This window comes from Microcaecilia unicolor, chromosome 10 (assembly GCF_901765095.1).
Source record: "Microcaecilia unicolor chromosome 10, aMicUni1.1, whole genome shotgun sequence".
Classification (NCBI taxonomy): Eukaryota; Metazoa; Chordata; class Amphibia; order Gymnophiona; family Siphonopidae; genus Microcaecilia; species Microcaecilia unicolor.
Genome location: NC_044040.1, coordinates 60517916 through 60540446, shown reverse-complemented (window position 1 = coordinate 60540446; position 22531 = coordinate 60517916). Strand labels below are relative to the sequence as shown.

The window sequence follows — 22531 nt, the reverse complement described above, 5'->3', positions numbered from 1 at the left end:
TCCCATTCCCCCACACCAAGTATCAATGGCCCTGGGGGCCTAGTGACCCCTCATACCCCCTCATGACTCCCTCCCCCTCAATAAGCATCAATGGCCCTGGTGGTCTAGTGACCTCTCACACACCCTCAAGACCTCCCATGTACCAAGCATCAATGGCCCTGGTGGCCTAGTGACCCCCTGCACTCTCCCGACCTCTCCTCTCCCCATATCTTCTTAAAAGGTTGGAGGCAGGAGGGCGGGAGGAATACCTCCCACCCTCCTGCCTCGGGCCCCAACACTTCCAAAATGGTGGTACTCACCCCACTGGGCTAAGTGCCACCTTATATAGCGCTTAGCCCTGCCCTGTGCATCCCAGGATGCACTGGGCTGGGCACCGCCATTTTGAAAGTGACAGGACTCGAGGCAGGAGGATGGCAGGTGTTGATCCCGCCCTCCTGCCTCCAACCTTTTAAGAAGGTATGGGGAGAGGGGGGATTGGGAGGGTAGGGAAGGGTCACTAGGCCACCAGGGTCATTGATGCTTAGTGAGGGAGGCAGGTTGGGAGGGTGAGGGAAGGGGTCAGGAGGGTGTGGGAGAGTCACTAAGCCACCAGGGTTATTGATGCTTGGTGTGGAGGAGGTTGGGAGGGTTCGGAGGGTCACTAAGCCACCAGGACCATTGATGCTTTGCGCAGGAGGGTCATGAGCTTGTGCTGGGGGGGAGGGGGTTGGGGGTCATGAGCTTGTGCTTCCCTCCTCTCAGACAGCTCCAGAGCAGTCGTAAAATTACCTCATTAGATCTAGGCGCTCTGGAGCTGTGCACCCGGAATGCTCATTAAAATACTAATGAGCTCATTTGCATGGGGTTCTCGATGGCTGCTAAACGGCACATGTTAGAGCCACAGAAAACCACTTTGTGCATTACTCACTAAATAACATTTGCTATAGACTGAGTCAACAGCATGGTAAGCTTTGTGCATCTGGCCCTTAGTGTGGCCCCCAAATTTACTGCCATTGCTCCACAGTCAACAATTATGTTTCTCCAATATAATCATGCAATAAGTATCCTGGATGTGTTTTATGGTCTAATAAAGGTTACAGACATCTACATCACCTACCCTTTGTTCTTAACAGAAGCGTTTTTCAAGTGAACATAGCTGGATGGAAAAATCCCCTGCAAGAAAAACATCAGATAAAATACAAAATAGAATGGGAATGACTTACAGTAACCTCCAGCCACAAAATGAAATGGTAATGAGAAGTTTCTTACAGTAATCTCCAACAACCCCCCCCCCCCCCCCCCCCCCCAAAAAAAAAAAAATGTGTGAACTTCTCATTTAATTTAGTTTGCTTCTTTGTTACAGAAATGTGTATATGGTTTTCATGACTAACCAATTGTAGATCAGCTTTCAAAATCCTTGATTATATCACAGTATGTGTGAATCTGCCTGAGAGTTCAACTCCATTTTCTTCTTTTGGCAGAGTTGACTTCTGTGCCATGTTGTTATATTTCAAATTGCATGCAGGGAAGCTTTTTGATGCCACAATGTGCTCTAACCTCTGTGAGACTACAACTGCACTAACTTGGCCTATTTATTAACAAAACTAAAGTAAAATAAACAGTGATTCTAAGTGCACAAAGTCATATAAAAAGTATCGCTGGGTTTTCTACTATCTGTGAAAGAAATCTGAATGAAACTGGATGAATGTTTCAAAACTTATTAGATGAGAAAAGTGAAACAGGGACACAAATTGATTTTACAGTGAGTTTGGTAGTAGGAAAAATGCTTGATGATATAATTGACTTCTGTCATGGTGCTATACTTCAAAATATGTAATCAAAGACCTTTAGGAACTAACCAATGACCAAGAAATTTTACACATGTTCAATGGCATAATAATGCTCTCTTATCTTCCTGAGATTACAACTGAACTGATATGGTTTGCCTCCGTACTGGAAAGAAAAAGACATAGAGGCAGATGCAGCAACCAAACGTAAAAAAATCAAAATCGTTAAAGTCCCTAACGATTTTTAAAAAACGAAGAATGCACCAAAAAAAAAGTCACACATGCTCAGATCGGTATTCAAACGTACAATGTATCAAAGAATCACAATACACATCGGTAATCGGCCCCTAAATCATGCGCAGAGCAGCCAAGCGTTTTGCTGGCTGCTCTGCGCATGCTGCAAACGTAAAAACAAACAAAAAAAAAAAGCCACAACAAATACACGTGGCTACCCGGTCAGCAAAATCCAAAAACAAAGGATCGGGAGGGGGCAAGGGCACTCATCAGGAGCATCCTGTATGGACGGCCTTGCCCCCCCCCCCCCCGCTGCTCCCCACTTTCCGCCGCTCCCCCCCCCCCCCCCGAAAAAGCAAAATGCTAGCTGTCCCGGTCCCCCTCCCTTCCTGTTCCTGTGTTCGACAGAGCTAACTCCGCCTCCCGTCATTCTTCTGCCCCATGCCCCGCCCCCGCTGCCCCCCCTGAGGTCGACTACGCCGCTCCCCCCCTCCACCGAGACCCCCCTCCCTATTAACGACCCGAGCAGCGCCTCTCACCTCTTTCAGAAGCGCTGCACGGGCAGGAAGATCTATTGTGTTGGTTGTAGAGTCTCCATGACGTCTCTTCTTCCCTGGCCCAGGCCCCGCCTCCTTCTGACGTAGCTTACTTACGTCAGAAGGAGGCGGGGCCTAGGCCAGGGAAGAAGAGACGTCATGGAGACTACAACCAACACAATAGATCTTCCTGCCCGTGCAGCGCTTCTGAAAGAGGTGCGAGGCGCTGCTCGGGTCGTTAATAGGGAGGGGGGTCTCGGTAGAGGGGGGGAGCGGCGTAGTCGACCTCAGGGGGGGCAGCGGGGGCGGGGCACGGGGCAGAAGAATGACGGGAGGCGGAGTTAGCTCTGCAGAACACAGGAACAGGAAGGGAGGGGGACTGGGGCAGCTAGCATTTTGCTTTTTCGGGGGGGGAGCGGCGGAAAGTGGGGAGCAGCGGGGGGGGGGGGGGGGCAAGGCCGTCCATACAGGACGCTCCTGATGAGCGCCCTTGCCCCCTCCCGATCCTTTTTTTATTTTTTTTATTTGATGTGTTTGCTGACGTCCTTTGGACCAATCACAGCGCTTTTAGCTCTGCTAATGCGCTGGGATTGGCTCAAAGTTTGTTTATTTTTTCACTTAATGATTTTTCCTGGCACAGAGCTGTCCTAACAAGAGGTCCAGACCTCTCGTTAGTTTTCCTGCCTTTTTCCTGCGTAAAGGCAATCGGAAAAGGTTAGTGCATGTCGTTTCAATGGGGTTTTCACACTAATTGCTCATCTCCATTCCGTTTTCGTTAGCTGCTGGCTTCCTCGGTAAAAGCCCTTTGATGCATGCAACGGATCAAATTTTCCTCGTTGGAGGGTCATTAAAGGCTCATTTAGCTTTAGTGCATCTGCCTCATAGACGGCAACCCAATAATTGGACGCCACAATGGGCTGCATTTAGTACCCATTTTATAATGGTACTTAGGTGCACTGGTCTTTATAGAATACAAGCAAAAGCCTATTTTGATATGCCAAAAGTTAGGCACAATCACTTATGCCAGGTCAATCACTGGCATAAGTTGGGATGCATAGATGTGTCAATCAACGCACAAAATGACAGTATTCTGTAAGTTGTGCGTGCTCTTTGGTGACACATTAATGGCCTGCCCATGCTCCACCCCTTCTAATAATGTCCTATAGCAGTTAGGTACTACCTTATAGAATAGTGCCAAGTGCATATATGCACATCACTGCCGGTTATTGGAGCAAATGGCGTGTACATCTAGATGGTATTTATAGAAATGTTTTGACAGGTTCTGTGTTCAGAGGTATATGGAAATGTGAACCTGGGGAAACTGGATGTTCTACTATCTGTAACAGAAATTTGAATGAAACTGGGTGAATAGTTCATAAGTAATGAGGGAAAAACAGATACACAGACATGATAACCTTATAACACTAGCTCCCCTTTACAAAACTAGGTTAAAACCACTGGGTGAGAAGCCAACAGGATACCAGGAAATATTAAGAAAGGGATGCAAAATAAGACCAAGAAAATTATAATGCCACCATATTGCTCCAGGGTGCAACCTCACCTTGAGTACTGTGTTCAATTCTGATCGCTGTATCTCAAAAAAGATATAGCGGAATTAGAAAAAGTTCAAAGAAGTGCATCCAAATGATAAGGGAGATGGAACTCCTCCCATATGAGGAAAGGCTAAAGAGGTTAGGGTTCTTCACCTTGGAAAAGATATGATTGTGGTCTGTAAAATCCAGAGTGGTGTAGAATGGGTAAAAGTGAATCGATTTTTCAATCTTTCAAAAAGTACAAAGACCAGGGGACACTCAATGAAGTTACACGGAAATACTTTTAAAACAAATAGGAGGAAATATTTTTTTCATGCAAAGAATAGTTAAGCTCTGGAACTTGCTGTCAGAAGGATGTGGTAATGGCAGTTAAAGTATCTGGATTTAAAAAAAAAAATGTTTGGGCACATTCCTGGAGGAAAAACACATAATTCGCTATTGAGACAGACATGGGGGAAGCCACTGCATGCCCCGGGTTTGGTAGCATGGAATATTGCTGCTATTTGGGTTTCTGCCAAGCACTTGTGACCTGGATTGCCCACTGCTGGATGGACTATTGGTCTGACCCAGTATGGCTATTCTTATGTTATTAAAAAGTAAACTTCTCTGCTCCACAGAAAATGATAGACTTCTGGTCCCATGCTCAAGCGTCAGCAGGGAAGCACCCAAATATGAACAGTGGTGGCCTCAAAGATTTAAAGTGACAGTGCACTTGGCAGTGTCCGCACCAGGCTCCGTGAATGATGTCACCTACATGTGAGAATATTATGCCTGCTTGTCCTTGGAAAAACGGAAAGGACTAAAATACAAACTAACACACACGACCAGCTTTTCCTACATTAGCACGCAACTATGGAATGCATTACCAACTAACGTGAAAACAATCAAAGAAATAACCAACTTCCGCAAATCTCTGAAAACCTCTCTCTTCAACAAGGCCTACCACGAGAGCCCATAGCTTAATTATAATACTACACCACTCTCCCTCACTCTGAAAGTCATACTTCTATAACTGTTTGCCTAGATCTTTCCTGTCATCCTTGATCTTGTTGTTACACCAATTGTATCTTTTACCCTGGAATGGCGATGCCATAACAGGACTTTATAAGCCACATTGAGCCTGCAAATAGGTGGGAAAATGTGGGATACAAGTGCAATAAATAAATACATATATGTAAATACGTTTCAGGTATCTGTGGATGTGAAAAAGAATGTGTATGTGCATATGTATATGGATAGGCATATTTATAGATATGAAATAATTTAAATTTTCCATAAATTTAGGGGCCCTTTTACTAAGCTGTGGTAAGCACTAACGTGTGCTTACTGCAGGGTAAAAAGCACTCCACAATGCACGCTCAGGCATCCCGGAATAGTTTTGGAATCGACACACACTTCCCATGCACTAAAAAATAGATTTTATTTTTTTTAGCCCTGGGGTGGGTCTGGGGGCTGAGAGTAGGTGTGTACTGTGATAGTGCAGCTACATTGTCCTGCACTAACTGATTAGCACATGATTAGTGCAAGAGCCCTTACTGCCTAGAAAATAGGTGTCGGAAACTACTCATGCACTGATGGGGAAAAAAAGCACATGGCCATAAATAGGGAAAATGGAGCTATTTTACCACTGCACTAAAAGTGCTTTAGTGCACAGGCAACACCCGGAGCTGAGGGTAGCACTGGCCACTTTTCAGCGCAGCTTAGTAAAAGGGCCCCTTAATTTGGATTTTAGTTTACCTTTACAAAGGGTGCTCAAGGTAGAATATAATATTGCTGAACTTTGAGTGTCGAGATTCCTGCCCCAGAGAATGCAAAGTTGGGGGAAAACAGGTAGTTTATGCAAGGGTTAGGATAAGTGCATTGCATACTCATAGTAAGATCTTGGTGGAATTTCTAACATCATTGAGAAAAAGTATATCAGAGAAAGCTCATACAGCAAGTCCGATAACTCTGCCCCCTTTGTAATTAAACTTTGGAATTCATTGCGAGAGAATGTGGTAAAGCAATTAGCTTAGTAGGGTTTAAAAAAGGTTTGGTTAATTTCCTAAAAGAAAAGTCCATAAACCATTATTAAGATGGACGTGGGAAAATTCATTCCTTATTTCCAGGATAAACAGTATAAAATCTGTTTTACTGTTCTGGGATCTTGCCAGGTACTTGTGACCTGGATTGGCCATGGTTGGAAACAGAATACTGGGCTTGACAAACTTTTCGTCTGTTCCAGTATGGCAAGGCCAATGTTCTTATTTCTATCTAATTTATTTTTCACTCTCTCCCTTGATATATGGGAAGTCCTGTGCTTAAGGGAACTATGAAATAAATTAGGAGACAATGATGAGGTTTCAGTGCTAACAGCAGCATCCATATTGATAGTTTTTCATTGCTTTAAGTTATGTGGGGGGTGTGAGTGCAGTAAAATATTTTCATGGTGAAGGGCCTTGTATATTAATTTAGAAAAATCCAAGTTATGTGCAAAGTATAACAAATAGTTACAAAACAATCATTAAAATTCAAGGGGATTCATCTGCACAGCAGGATTGCAATAATTATCCAGTGGTCTAAGATAGATCATAGCTATGAAGACCAAGAAATTAATGCTATACAGTCTGCCAGACAGAAGTGCATGCTCAGTTTTCATCCTCAGTAAATACTTATCCCAATGGCAGAACAGAATCCCCTAAAACCCCTTTTCCTGTTACTAAATTAGAACGGCTTCCTCTTCTTCTGCTTCCAAGGTTTCAAAGTTTTACTGGTGTCCTTGTTTGCCTTTAGCCTAGACAAGAGATATGATGTCATTCATTCTGCACAGGTGGCACAATTTGGGCCAGACTGCAAAACAAATTGTCAATAAGCATATGGATAAAATAATGTGGTTACCGTGTTAGTCCACTTTAAGGCATACAATCTACAAGCAGGCTATTTACATACTTTGACTATTTCATACACTCCATCTATAATCTTGTAGGTCCCTACAAGATCATAGATTAATAGTACCATCTTTACAGAGGGCTAGACTGAAATCAACCAGAATGAGAGCTTTCTTTTACTTAGCACCTTTTTTATAGAATCACCTTCCAAATTACATTCGTATGGAGGAAAATGTTATAAAATTTAAAATTTTACTAAAGACTCTTTAGTTTTAAAAGACCTTCAATGCGGACTTGGGTGAATATTGCACTAGTGCCTCAGTGGAATGATAACTTTCTTGCAAGATGAATGAGAGGATTTTGAATGACTTCTGTGTATGTGTGCCTAGGTTTTTTTTATATCAATATGATGCAGTTCCTAAAAATTACTTTTATCTTATTTTACCTTTATTGTATATGTTTGTAACCGCTTTGCTCTTTTAAGTTGAGTGGTATATTGAGTTTTAATAAATATAAACATAAAGGTGATAAATAGAAATAAAACAAAATAAAAAAGGAAACAATAGTGATACCTTTTTTTTTATTGGTCTTACTTTGGGGTGCTTTTATTAATCTGCCATAAGAAATAGTCATAACGCACCCTTACATGGGCCTTTCCTACATGCTTTTTTTTTTCTATGGTCATGATATAGGGCCATTTTCCATTTTTTTCAATATGTGGCCATAGGCTAATATTATACTGCTTCTTAACAACTCTGTTATCAAACATATAAATGGCAAGTGACCGACTCACCTGCAAAACATATAAATGGCAAGTGACCGACTCACCTGCAAATGCGCAGTAGAGACTTCCCTCTCTGTCCCACCCTCACGTCGACGTGATGACATCAGAGGGCGGAACAGAGAGGGAAACGGAGTCGGACTGTTGGATGCTGCCGCTGGAGCCTGGAAACAAACATCGTGCACACTAACCTCCACCCTCCCCCCCATCCCCGCCGCCGCTGCTCCCGCCCCCCTCCGTATCGGGCCCCCTGCACTGAACTGACAGCGCCTCTCACCTCTGTGTGGAAGTGCTGCAGGCAGCAGCAGAGCAATCTGCTGCTGCCTGCAGCGCTTTCACACGGAGGTGAGAGGTGCTACCAGGTCAGTGCAGGGGGCTCGGCACGGAGGGGGGAGGGAGCACCGGTGAGGAGGGTAGCTGGACATGTGGGTAGGGCAGGGGGGGGGGAGAGAGGGCATGGTGCTGGACATGGGGTGAGAGCAGGGCAGAGAAGGGTTGCTGGACATGGGGGGAGGGCAGAGTTGGTGGACGGGGGGGAGGCCAAGGTAAAGAGGAGGGTTGCTGGATATGGGGGGGGGAGGATCGGTGGATGGGGTGAGGCCAGGGGAGAGAGGAGGGCAGGGGAGAGAGGATGGTTTGCAAAACACAAATCTCGCCCGTTTTAATGGGCTTAACGGCTAGTAAATATAATAAAGAGGACTTCTACAGATTAAGGTTATTGTTAAAATAAATGATAAACTCAACAACAAGGCTCTAAATGTTTTGTAAAAAGGAACCCCTCAGTGTGCACTCTCAGGTGCGATATGTCACTGTGAGCGAATGTACAGCCTATAATGGCTAAATCTCTTGAAAAATGATTTCTTAACACACATCCCTGGGGTCCTTAACAGTGGTATTTAAAAAAAAATGTTTTTCAACAATAATGATATTTAACGTGAGTCTAATACAGGCTTCAAATCCAAAGCCCAATAACCATTGATGTGTATAAATTCACACATTCAAAACTTATATGTGTAGAAAAAAGTTGATCCAACTGCGGTCCGACAAGGTGCCCTGTTTTATTTCTTCCTCAGGAGCCATAGTTGTTGGTTCGCTACATTCACCAGAGGATCACTGATATTCACTAATGACCTCTCCCGTCTCAAATGAAGGCTTAGCATTAGCATGCAGCCATTTACAAAAATTGCCACGGGGTCACTTACCATCACCTATTTTGGAGGCAGTAAAGACTCCCAAAGTAAATGCACATTAATCAGTTTGGATGCATTAATGTAGATGTGCTAATTGATAAGGACAGAAATGCCCTCGCTCCACCCTGACATGCCCCCTCAAGAATAATTAAGAAAAAAATAATTACCATGCGCTTAGCAAACAAATGACAAAAGTAACGTGGAATACTTTAGTGCATCCTGTGACATGCCATTTTTGTTGCGTTAGGCATGCATTAGCACCTAATGCAGCTTAGTAAAAAGGCTCCTTAATGCATTATGGGGGGCAATTCTATAAAGTGTGCCAAAAGTTAGGCATAAATGGCTAGATTCTATTTATCGTACTTTGAATCCCGCACAGAAATCAAAGTGTACTCTATAAAGTACACTTTAATTTAGGTGTATGTTATAGAATACACAGAGTGCTGCTCCGCGCAATTACACCAACTAAAACTTGGTGTAAATCCTGACTCCTAAATTAGGCACGGAGCAAGTGTATTCTATAACAATGCGCACAGATTTTAGAAACGCTCATGACCAGCTCATTCCACTCTCATAACCACACCCACTTTTCAACTATGTGACTTTGAATTTACGTGCACAATGTTACAGTATACGCTTAGTAAGTAGTGCACATAAATTCTAATTAATGCCAAGCTGATAATTGCTTGATAATGTCCAATTATCAGCACTGATTAGCTTAACTAATTAAGTTAAGCGCATTGTTATGGAATATACTTCAAATTCCGTGCAGAAATTGAGGCGTGATATATAGAATCCCGAGGAAAGTGCAAATTCTATAACAGGTCTGGGCACCCAGATTCATTATAAAATACTATAGGCCAGCATTTATGTGGAATCATTTTGTCACGTCTGCTTATGCCATGTCTATGACAGGCGTAAATGCATGTGCCTAAATGCTGCACTTTGTTCATAAATGACACTATAACATATTTGGATTTTGAATCTCACCTTTTTTCAGTAGTAGCTCAAGGTGAGTTACATTCAGGTACACTGGGTATTTCCCTGTCCCTGGAGGGCTCACGATCTAAGTTTGTATCTGAGGCAATGGAGGGTTAAGATCACAAGGAGCAGCAGTGGGATTTGAACCAGGTACATCTGGATGTCAAGACCAGTGCTCTAAGTACTAGGCCGCTCCTCCACTGTCCACGTAACTGTGGAAGATACATACGCTCTGCCTAAGTAAACGCCTCCTTGCAATTGCACCCTATGCAAGTTTCACACTAAAATTATACAATAGCGCTTAGCAGCCAAGTTGAACTTATGCATGAATTTCTAACATTTATGTGTGTAAGTGTAAGTCCTATATAATAATTCTCACCTCCAACGTTCTGACGCTGCCTGGGACCGTGGCTCACTTGGATGTGGTCTGCTACCTGCGGCAGATAACACTGACGTCATACATCCCTTCGAGTCTGCTGCTTTCCCTTCTCTTCGCTCTGAGCTCTGACTCTGGTCCCGCCCTTGTAGAAACAGGAAATGAGGGCAGGACCAGAGCTCAGAGCGAAGAGAAGGAAAGCAGTAGACTCGCTGATCCTGCTCGCTCTTCAATACTGCCGACGAGACCCCGGTAAGAGAGGGGGAGAGGGGGGTTGGCGATTTTAGAGGGGGGGGGCTGGCACTTGGAGGGAGGACAGAGCGAAGAAGAATGACAGAGGGAGGGAGGGGGGGACTGCAACTCGGAGGGAGAACAGATTGAAGGAGAGTGACAGAGAGAGGGAGGAAGCCATGGAAATTGGAAAGGAGGAAAGGGGGCCGTGGGACTTGGAGGGGACAGAGGGAGAGAGCGAGGGAGGGGGTGGGGAGGAAAACCTTGCTAGTGCCCATTTCCTTTCGTATCAAAACGGGCCTTTTTTTACTAGTATTCTATAATCTGAGATTGCAAATAGTGTGTATATTTAGGTGCTCAAATTATAGAATGAGGGGGATTATAACTAGCCTTTGGAGGCCAGAACATTCTTCTTCAGGTCAGGACAATATGCATATGTAATCTATTGCTATAAATTGTACAGCAAGACTTGAAACCCATTAGAGATATTTCTGTTCACTACCGTGTTTCCCCGAAAATAAGACACTGTCTTATATTAATTTTTGCCCCCAAAAATGCGCTAGGTCTTATTTTCAGGGGCTGTCTTATTTTTCGGGGAAACATCGGGGTTGGCCCACCCGCCCTCCGTCGCTCCCGGAACTAACCTTAAATGCCTCCTTTCACCTTTGCAGCAAGCAGCAGCAGAGCAGGCCACTCCTTCCTTCCGTGTCCCACCCTCGCCTGACGTAACGTCCGCGAGGCTGGGGCACGGAAGGAAGGAGAGGTCTGCCCTGCTGCTGCTTGCTGCGAAGGTGAAAGGAGGCATTTAAGGTTAGTTCTGGGAGCGATGGAGGGTGGGTGGAGGGGGGGCCCGGTGACCTCGGGTGGGGGGGGGGGGCGGCCCGGGGGTGGCCTTGCTTTCAAACAAAAATTTGCTAGGTCTTACTTTCAGGGGAGGCCTTATATCTACCAATTCAGGAAAACCTCTACTAGGTCTTATTTTGGGGGGGATGTCTTACTTTCGGGGAAACAGGGAATGCTAATGTGCTCTTACTTCAGGTGTAAACAAAACAGAAAAAGAGAAAACCCCTACAAATCAAGGCAAAGGCACAGAGCAAAAATGAAAGTAGGAGAGGACCAATACAATTCCAACTCAAGGGTAAAAAGCTATTTTATTAGTTAGACTCAACACAGATCTGCATTTTGGTGCGGGAATGCCTGCCTCAGGAGTAATCAATCCAGATGGATGTGGATATCAGTGTACACAAACTCATGCAGATACTTTACAAGGCGTGTGAAAAACATTTTAAAAACAGTGTCCTTGGTAATGCAAATACCAAGAGTATAAAATATTGTGTGCTGCAACTAAATTGCAGGTTTCAAAAAAACGTGGTCACAAAGAACAGCAATGCTGAAAAAAAGTGTCTGAATGAGTCTGTGTGCACTGATAACCACTTCCATTTGAGATCTAAGAACTGACCAAAGGTGCCTTCCTTCTTTGAGAAAGTGAAGTAGACGGAGTATCTGCCTTGTCCCTGTTCGGCCTGGGGAATTGGAACAATGGCCCAGAGCACCAGCAAGGAGTCTACAGTGGCCTGAACCTCAACTGCCTTGGATCTCTTTCGACAAGGAGTCTGCAAGAGAGAGGAGCAACTGGGTGGAAGAACTCCAACTTGCAACTTTCTGTAAGAATATCCAGAACCCACTGGTCTGACGTGATTCTGGCCCACTCCTCCCAAAACCCCTGAAGACATCCTCCCACCAGAGGAAGAGTGGATCAGACTCGCATCATTGAGAGGAGGACTTCCTGTCTGCACAAAAGGAAGACTGGACTTCTGACCATATTGCTGACGACCAGGCAGGTACTATCTGCTGTCTCAAAATCAAGATCGAGAGCCCCCTAAAGATGGACAACCAGAAGCTTTCAGCTTATCCCCCGGCAACAGCTGTGGCTTAGTTTACTCCAGTTCTTTCCCCAAATTACTGAGATCTCCAAATAGCCACTTGCCTCAAAAGGGCAGTTTAACTAGATGCGACTTTGACACTGCATCCACTGCCTTGTGCTGCAACCAGAGTTGCCAACATGCCATGACAGCCAGAGACATACTGCAGGCTGTAACATGTCATAAATAGAATTCACCAAGTAGGCCAACCCCACTTCCAGCTGGGCATTATGGCACCTGTCTTTTGTTGCCAACTGTTGATACCACTTCAGGCATGCTCTTGCCACAAGCAAGATGCACACTGTCTCTTGAAGGCCTACAGAAGCAATTTCAAAGGCTTGTTTCAGCGAGCCTTCTAGCTTCCTATCCTATACATCTTTTAGGACAAAGTTCCCTTTCACTAGCAAATTGGTCTTCTTAGTTACAGCTGTAACTAAGGAGCTCACCCTGGGAACCTGCAATTTATCTTTCTCCTCTGGAACTTCTGATAGAGGCAAGCCATGACTCTTCTCACTCTCAGCTGGGCATCTGGTGAGACCCATTCTGCTGTAATCAGGTCCTGAATGTCTGTATGCGTTGGGAAGGTCTTAAAAGGACCTCTAAGCCCCCTCATGATTAATGAAGGTGGAACTCCTGATGCCGAAGCAGAAGTCTCCTCAATGGAAAGCACCACCAGTGCCCAGAAATAACAGTACTGAGCTCTTCTTTATCAAACCATCTCAGTACTTTCGGATCATCTCCCTCCTCTAACAGCTCCTTCAACAATGGCTCCTCTGAATAGATGAAGGTCACATCAGATAAGGAGGGAGAAGTAGATACAGCCTCATCTGCCCACTCCTGGAGATCCCATAATATTGACCTGCTTTGAGAAGGGAGAGTTTGTATAGCCAAGGAAGAGGAGCAAAAGCTCCTGTCACTATTAGCTATTACCGCTGAGGGAATATCAAGAGCATTCACTGGAAGGAAGGAGATCTTTCCCTAGAATGGACAAGCATGAGTTCCAAGTCAGAGATTCCCTGCTCCTGTACATAAACAGAGCCTTGTGGAAAGAATGCAGCAGTAGCTGGTATAGGAAGAGTTGAAGAAGTGAATGATAGCTGCAGCTACAGCAATGTCATCTGTGGAGGAAGCACTGATGAGATAGTAGTAGCCAGAAGAGAGCAACAGTGGGATTGAGGGGGGAGGGGAGGGGTAGGAAAGAAACAGTGAAAGAGAGGGTGCTAGTAATAGTTTGGGGTGGGGGTTGCAAGAGAAGAAGAGAGTGATGGCAGCAGCATTTACAGGGCAGAGGTAGGAGCACTGATAGTACTGGGATCCGCATTACAATATGTATGAGGAGAGACTTGCTGACCTGAACATGTATACCCTGGAGGAAAGGAGAAACAGGGGTGATATGATACAGACGTTCAAATATTTGGAAGGTATTAATCTGCAAACGAACCTTTTCCGTAGATGGGAAGGCAGTAGAACTAGAGGCCATGATATGAGATTGAAGGGGGGCAGACTCAAGAAAATGTCAGGAAGCATTTTTTCACAGAGAGAGTGGTAGATACTTGGAATGCCCTCCCGTGGGAGGTGGTGGAGATGAAAACGGTAGCGGAATTCAAGCATTAGTGGGATAAACATAAAGGAATCCTGTTCAGAAGGAATGGATCCTCAGAAGCTTAGCCAAGATTGGGAGGTGGGGCTAGTGTTGGGCAAGACTTCTACGGTCTGTGCCCTGAAAATGGCAGATACAAATCAAGGTAAGGTATACACAAGAAGTAGCACATATGAGTTTATCTTATTGGGCAGACTAGATGGACCGTGCAGGTCTTTTTCTGCAGTCATCTGCTATGTTACTTTATGTCATTTTATATGATTTACTGTTATATTTTTACATCTAATTTGATGTAATGTTTGCCATTTATATATTAATATATATGTCATCTAATACGATTTACTTTTGTCAACACGACATGGATCAGTATATTTATAAACAGGTTTCTCTATATAATACATACAGAGATAAATTCCATCTTTGAAGGTTTTTTTACGTGCCTATGATGAAGAGAGGATCTATTCGATCCGATTCAGCTCTATAGATAATCTATATCCATGAGCTCTTTGAGGCCGTTTTTCCTTCTAAAAATCACACCATTCTTATAGCTGCTTGCTGAGTTAAAGTATTTGTTGACATCTGTGATTTATTCTAGCAATTTGTTGTTCCCATACCCCTCTATCATCTATTTAGATGGTAAAAACTGTCATAGCACTGACATCCAGTGGCCTCCAGATAGGCCCACACGGTGTTCAGCCTCTCCAGTGCTCTTGCAAAAGTGACAGGAGGAGGTTGTTGAATTTTGTCAGTATGTGCCTCGCTGCTCATTTCTTCATCTGTTCCATCATCAGCCTTTGTTGCCTGCGTGTAGGCGCATATCTCGACATCAGTGCTGTCTTCAGCTGTTTGTAGATCGTAATGAACAGCTACGTAGCGATGGAACTCCTCTTCAGTAACACCGGCTGGGATGTCAATACCTCTTCATCTGACGCATTTGCAACAGCTGCATCTGTTTCGTCCCTCTCCACATACCTAACAAAGCTTGCCCGCTTGTAGCAGTTCACAATGGTTGCCTGTGTAACATGATTCCAGACTTCTTTCTGCATATGTAGGGAATCCAACAGTGATAGATTATGAGCCAGTTCAACAACACATTTATCCTTGCCAGTCTGGTCATCCATAATGCTCATCAGACGATGAAGCACAAGAGCCTGATAATGTTGTTTAAAATTGGCTATTATGCCCTGAGCATATGGATCAGAGAGGTAGTGTTTGGTGGCAGGAAGACACCTTGACGTTAGACAGCCTGACATTATCCCTGTGTGCAGCACAATTATCACAAAGCAGCAAAATCTGATGCTTTTGTGCCCGCATTCTAGTGTCTAACTTCTTTAGCCACTGCTTCCAAATTTCCCCAGTCATCCATGAATTTGCGTTAGCCTCGTATGACACAGGAAGTCGCTTAACTTTCTTGAAGCAACGAGGCTGTTTGCTCTTTCCAATGACAAGGGGTTCCAACTTCTCACTCCCATCCATATTGCAGCAAAGAAGGATGGTCAGTCAGTCCTTCGGTGTTTTAACTCCAGTAGTTTCGGCATGTTTGAATGCAAGTGTTCCATCAGGAATCACTCTCCAGTAGAGACCATTTTCATCAGCATTGAAAATGTCACGAGGTGCAAACTCGTTCAAGATGGTAGGAAGAACTGAAACAACCCAATTTTCAGCACCAAAGTCATCAGCGTGTTGTTTCTCACCATGCTGTTTCTTGAATTTTAAGCTGTTCCTCTCATTTCCATCTTTCCATCCATCCAACAGTGGCTTTGAATTCAGTTAGTCCAATACTTTCTGCTAGCTGGTTAGCTTTCTCCATAAGCAGTGGACCACTGACAGGAAACGGTCTGCTCCTGACTCGAGAAAAGCACAGAAGAAGAGCACCTTCTACCTCCTCAGCTTTTCCCGCCCATTTTCATTTCCATTGTGGATTTCTATTGTTTTGCAGTCTTCCAGAAGCTGGTCTTTCTGCTCCAAGACATGTGAAATTTGACTGGGATTGACACCATATTCTTTAGCAATAGATGCTTGACTGTTTTCTAATTTTTTAAGAACTTCTATTCGTTCAGCCAGTGTTAAAGTCTTAAAGTTCCGCCGCGACGACAACCCCGGTGTACGCCCTAACAACATTCTTTCGCTTATTCTGCCTGTGGCAGTTAAAGAGGCAGTAAATTTGAAATCTGGTTGGTTGTCACACGCCAATCGGCTTCTGTATTCCATTCGCATGCTTATGCGGAGTCTTTCCTGCAGAGAAGCGGCCTTGAACCATGCATATAAGCGAATCTTGCACTTCTCAGTGGTGTGCTAAACCGAAGTTTGTCACCACAGATATTGATGGTGCCAAAAACGGGACCGAAGTATGGCATGCAGTTAAACAGTATATATAAAAAACCTAGGTCTATAAAGTGCAATCACAAAGGTGGTAAATGAAAGAACAGGACAAGCTTGTCCTGTTTTTCATTTACCACCTTCGTGATTGCACTTTATAGACCTAGGTTTTTTATATATATTGGATTTGATTTACCTATGGTCCAATTTGGGAGTTGATATTTAGTAATGCAGTTAAACAGAGCATGCACTTATCCGACGTGCACGTAAATGGAGTGCACTGTACAGTGGGGGAAATAAGTATTTGATCCCTTGCTGATTTTGTAAGTTTGCCCACTGACAAAGACATGAGCAGCCCATAATTGAAGGGTAGGTTATTGGTAACAGTGAGAGATAGCACATCACAAATTAAATCCGGAAAATCACATTGTGGAAAGTATATGAATTTATTTGCATTCTGCAGAGGGAAATAAGTATTTGATCCCCCACCAACCAGTAAGAGATCTGGCCCCTACAGACCAGGTAGATGCTCCAAATCAACTCGTTACCTGCATGACAGACAGCTGTCGGCAATGGTCACCTGTATGAAAGACACCTGTCCACAGACTCAGTGAATCAGTCAGACTCTAACCTCTACAAAATGGCCAAGAGCAAGGAGCTGTCTAAGGATGTCAGGGACAAGATCATACACCTGCACAAGGCTGGAATGGGCTACAAAACCATCAGTAAGACGCTGGGCGAGAAGGAGACAACTGTTGGTGCCATAGTAAGAAAATGGAAGAAGTACAAAATGACTGTCAATCGACAAAGATCTGGGGCTCCACGCAAAATCTCACCTCGTGGGGTATCCTTGATCATGAGGAAGGTTAGAAATCAGCCTACAACTACAAGGGGGGAACTTGTCAATGATCTCAAGGCAGCTGGGACCACTGTCACCACAAAAACCATTGGTAACACATTACGACATAACGGATTGCAATCCTGCAGTGCCCGCAAGGTCCCCCTGCTCCGGAAGGCACATGTGACGGCCCGTCTGAAGTTTGCCAGTGAACACCTGGATGATGCCGAGAGTGATTGGGAGAAGGTGCTGTGGTCAGATGAGACAAAAATTGAGCTCTTTGGCATGAACTCAACTCGCCGTGTTTGGAGGAAGAGAAATGCTGCCTATGACCCAAAGAACACCGTCCCCACTGTCAAGCATGGAGGTGGAAATGTTATGTTTTGGGGGTGTTTCTCTGCTAAGGGCACAGGACTACTTCACCGCATCAATGGGAGAATGGATGGGGCCATGTACCGTACAATTCTGAGTGACAACCTCCTTCCCTCCGCCAGGGCCTTAAAAATGGGTCGTGGCTGGGTCTTCCAGCATGACAATGACCCAAAACATACAGCCAAGGCAACAAAGGAGTGGCTCAGGAAGAAGCACATTAGGGTCATGGAGTGGCCTAGCCAGTCACCAGACCTTAATCCCATTGAAAACTTATGGAGGGAGCTGAAGCTGCGAGTTGCCAAGCGACAGCCCAGAACTCTTAATGATTTAGAGATGATCTGCAAAGAGGAGTGGACCAAAATTCCTCCTGACATGTGTGCAAACCTCATCATCAACTACAGAAGACGTCTGACCGCTGTGCTTGCCAACAAGGGTTTTGCCACCAAGTATTAGGTCTTGTTTGCCAGAGGGATTAAATACTTATTTCCCTCTGCAGAATGCAAATAAATTCATATACTTTCCACAATGTGATTTTCCGGATTTAATTTGTGATGTGCTATCTCTCACTGTTACCAATAACCTACCCTTCAATTATGGGCTGCTCATGTCTTTGTCAGTGGGCAAACTTACAAAATCAGCAAGGGATCAAATACTTATTTCCCCCACTGTATATGTATGTGTATATATATATATATACACACACTTTTTTTGAGATTTACTCTGTTCATCGATGTATGTTTTGATGATCTGAGGAGACGATGCAATAACCATTTATATATTGTGTAATTCTCTAAATATTTTTGCCCTAATCTTTTTTGTGCAATAAGATCCTCAATATTTTTAAATCAATCGCACGAGATATATATTTTTTTCATGGAGCTACCAAGATCTACAAATATATTCTTTATGGAGCAACCAGGACCTACAAACATATGACATTGCTCCTTCGCTACATCACTTTTCTCATGGTTTGACGAGACCTTATAAGCACTCTTATGTGCATGCACTCCGTATTGGCATTTTTTTTATAGACAGCGTTTTGCAAGACTTTATGAATACTCACCACGCATTGGGTAAGTCCATCTTTTTTATTCTGTTCTTAAATTACATGAGGCTTTAATAGCTCCATTTTTGCACAGTAGGGATGCTTGTAGCACATTCGTTCATATCACGTTGTGGCAGTGGTTTATCTGTATTCTAAAATAAACGACGGTATCTATGTGTCACCTCAGCGTACTGATCTCAATATGCTGGCACAATTAGATCTCATAATCACTTCATTGTGTATATGTTTCCCCGCAGAATGTTTTTTTTATGAAGTTGCTCTGTAAGGAAGCGCGGACATATTATTTTATACTTTATTTTTTATATTCCGGAACACTTTCCCTTGCTCTTAAAATACAGTGCTTTATAATTTTATGGGGTGTAAGCTGTCTCGTTTTCATTTTACCGTTACACCCATGGTGGAACTGTTCCCTTGGTTCTTCGTGGTTGCCGCTTTTAGGTATTGTTTCTTTTATATTGACAATCCTTAGTGATGCAATTTACGTGATATTTTAAACACAATTGGTCTATGGGATTACAACCACGTCACTTGATTTGGATATGGTTTTTCATACACCTTATACTAACATCTAGAATTTGGATTGTCCTGCAGCCTTTACAATTTCACTAAGCAGCACAATATGATTTGGATATATTTTTCCCAATGAATGACAGTTTTTTTTACCCCTTCCCCCTCCCCTTTTATCTCCTCTGTTTTATAATAGGCAATATTCCCTGACTGTTTGACTCTTCCCAACTTCTCATTATTATATTTATAAGAACTTTTGGGTAAGACTGACACATCGAAATTTGTTTGTTGCATCATATCATTTATTATTTTTTATATGATAGTGGTTTCCTCTATTATTTATTTGAAATAGTTTTGGTCCTCATTTGCTCAATACTGGTATATTGTTTCAATTTGTAGAAATGGTATTTTATATGCTTTTATTATGTGTATAATTTATATAAATGTTTTTATACTATTGTTTTTTCATGTACATGTTATGTTTGTTTTTATTGATCACTGTTTATTGTTTTCATATATTTTTGTGCTAGACCCCTGAAGCAGGCGTTTGTACACCGAAACACGGCCCGTGTCGGGTCTCTTTCAGAATAAAAAGAACTACATTTATCTCCATCCTGAAGGCCCAGTGTTGCTCCTTTTTTTTGTTACTTCAAATTTCAGTGAGGAAATCCTGTTTACTGGTGCGTTCATCTTAACTGTTGTTGTAATCTAACTTGGGACACCTGGAGGGGGATAATCGAACGGGAACGCCCATCTCCATGGCCGTCCATCTCTGAAAACGGGGGCGCGAAGGGGCGGGACAGACCGTATTATTGAAAAAGGTGGGCGACCATCTTTTATTTCGATAATAGGGTTGGTGCCAGCCAAATGCCTAGGATTTGGGCGGATTTGAGATGGTCGGCATCGGTTTTCAGCAATAATGGAAACCGAAGCCGGCCATCTCAAAAACGACCAAATCCAAGCCCTTTGGTCATGGGAGGGGCCAGGATTCATAGTGCGCTGGTCCCCCTCACATGCCAGGACACCAACCGGGCACCCTAGGGGGCACTTTCAAAAATTTAAAAAAAAAAAACATTAAAAATACCTCCCAGGTGCATAGCTCCCTTACCTTGGGTGCTGAGCACCCCAAAACACACTCCTCACAACTCTACACCATTACCATAGCATTTATGGGTGAAAGGGGGCACCTAGATGTGGGTGCAGGGGGTTTTGGAGGGCTCCCATTTATCAGCACAAGTGGAACAGGTGGGGGGGATGGGCCTGGGTCCACCTGCCTGAAGTGCACTGCACCCACTAAAAACTGCTCCAGGGACCTGCATACTGCTGTCATGGAGCTGGGTATGACATTTCAGGCTGGCATAGAGGCTGGCAAAAAAATGTTTTTAAAGTTTGTTTTTTTTGTGGGAGGGGGTTAGTGACCACTGGGGGAGTCAGGGGAGGTCATCCCCGATTCCCTCCAGTGGTCATCTAGGCAGTTTGGGCACTTTTTTGGGACTTGGACCTAAAAACAAAGGGTCCAAAAAAAGCAGATCAAATTCTCGCTAGGGCCGCCCTTCTTTTTTTCCATTATCAGCCAAGGGCGCCCGTCTCTTAAGCACACCCCGGCATGCCCCTGTCCCGCCTTCGCTACCCTTCCAACACGCCCCCGGGAACTTTGTTCGTCCCCACGATGGACTGTAGTTGGGGGCGCCCAAAATTGGCTTTCGATTATACTGATTTGGGCGCCCGCGAGAGAAGGGCGGCCATCTCCCGATTTGGGTCAGAAGATGGCCGCCCTTCTCTTTTGAAAATAAGCTGGCTGGTGTTAAAAGATTGGAAGTAAAATTAAACTCTTCTTTCATTGGGGCATATGGAATCACATCTTCATCTCATTTCTTGTTCAAATGGATTGTTCTGTTTTGAGCATGTTTCAGGGACAAGTGGTTTTCATAAGTCAAAATAACAACAAAAAAATATATTTTCTTTCATGCAGATCTCTCATTTGTTTTAACATAACTAAATGGGCTTTAAGCCCCTAATGCAGTTCATTGGTTTCCTTATATTTTGTGATGAATTTTGTGCCAAAACCTGCTCCTCCTACAGTAATGCTGCCATCCTCCTCCAGCGCACTAGAGTCCTACCTTGCCACCCGCCCTAGTGGTGTAGTGGTCTCTGCGGCTGCAGAGGCAGGAAAGAATCCCACTCTTTCCTGCCTGCTGCCATTACTCCATCTTCAGTGCTCTCCGCTTTTTTCTTCTGTGCTGCAGGCGCCACCGCTATGTTTTCCCAAAATGGCTGCCAAGACTTCGGCAGCAGTTTCGGAAGACTACCGCCAGAAGCCTCGGCAGCCATTTTAAAAATACGGCAGAGTCCTCCCCAGCACAGAAAAGTGGAGAGCACCGGAGATGGAGTAGCGGCAGCAGAAAGAGTGGGATTCTTTCCTGCACCCGCAGAGACCACTACAACACTAGGGCGGGGTGGCAAGGTAGTAGTACACGGAAGGGGGATGGCGGCAGCACTGTGGAGGTGGGAGAAGAGTAAACAAGGGTAAGCATGGCTGTCTGGGCGCCCCCCTGCCATGCATACCCTGCTTACCGCGTTCCACCAGCCCTGCACAGCCTTATCACAAGGATTGTATCATATCAAAGGGAACATATCTTCTGATCAGCCTATGTCTTATCTATTTGTAAAGAGAATTAAAATTTTGATGGGCTTGTCATGTATCTCAGACTTCAAGCAATGTTAAAACTATTCTTACCTTAATATTCGGGCATTTTAAGGCAAATCCTCTGTACCATCCTGTGGGTGGAAAAAAATGCTATTTCTTTCATTTATTTTTACATACATGTTTAAAAACATGCCACCCTTTTGGTTATTCTAAAAATTGCATTTCATCTTTATTAGTTAGGAAAAAAGTTTGAATTTCAATAGATATACTGAAAGTTTATTTCCAAAACAGATAAAGTAGACAAGATAAAAAAAATAAGAATTTATCATAGAGCTCATTAAGTTCTGACATTATTTAATTTCTGCCTAAGTGACATCAAGCAAGTTAATGCTTTTTACTGTGAATAAAATAAGGTATGTACTATATTGGCATAGACAGGAAGTTTATCTCAACACACTAGAACAGAGTACCAAGTTTCCTCAACCAAACCAGTGTTTTCTTCCTTTACCCCTCAACTTACAAGAACCCAATCTAACCAAAAGGCTGGAAAACTCTAATCTAGTAGTTCCCAAACCTGATGAGGGGATCTCAGGTCGGTCAGGCTTTCACGATATCCATAATGAATATCAGAGCAACTCTAGGCATGGACCAGGTGAGAGTCAGTCTTGCCCTCTCTGAAAGCATACATCACAGGTTCATGTCAGAGGCAGCAAGATGTGCTTCCTGTTACTTTTTAAAGCCAGCA

The 22531-nt window shown here is 43.9% G+C and overlaps 1 protein-coding gene across 1 annotated transcript in view; it reads right to left on the bottom strand.

Moving 5' to 3' along the window:
- Positions 1-22531, bottom strand: part of DOCK4 (dedicator of cytokinesis 4) — a 798954-nt gene that overhangs the window by 627625 nt on the left and 148798 nt on the right. The window contains 2 exon segments of the mRNA XM_030215964.1: positions 1097-1152; positions 21877-21917. Coding sequence (XP_030071824.1) covers positions 1097-1152; positions 21877-21917 — 97 coding nt within the window.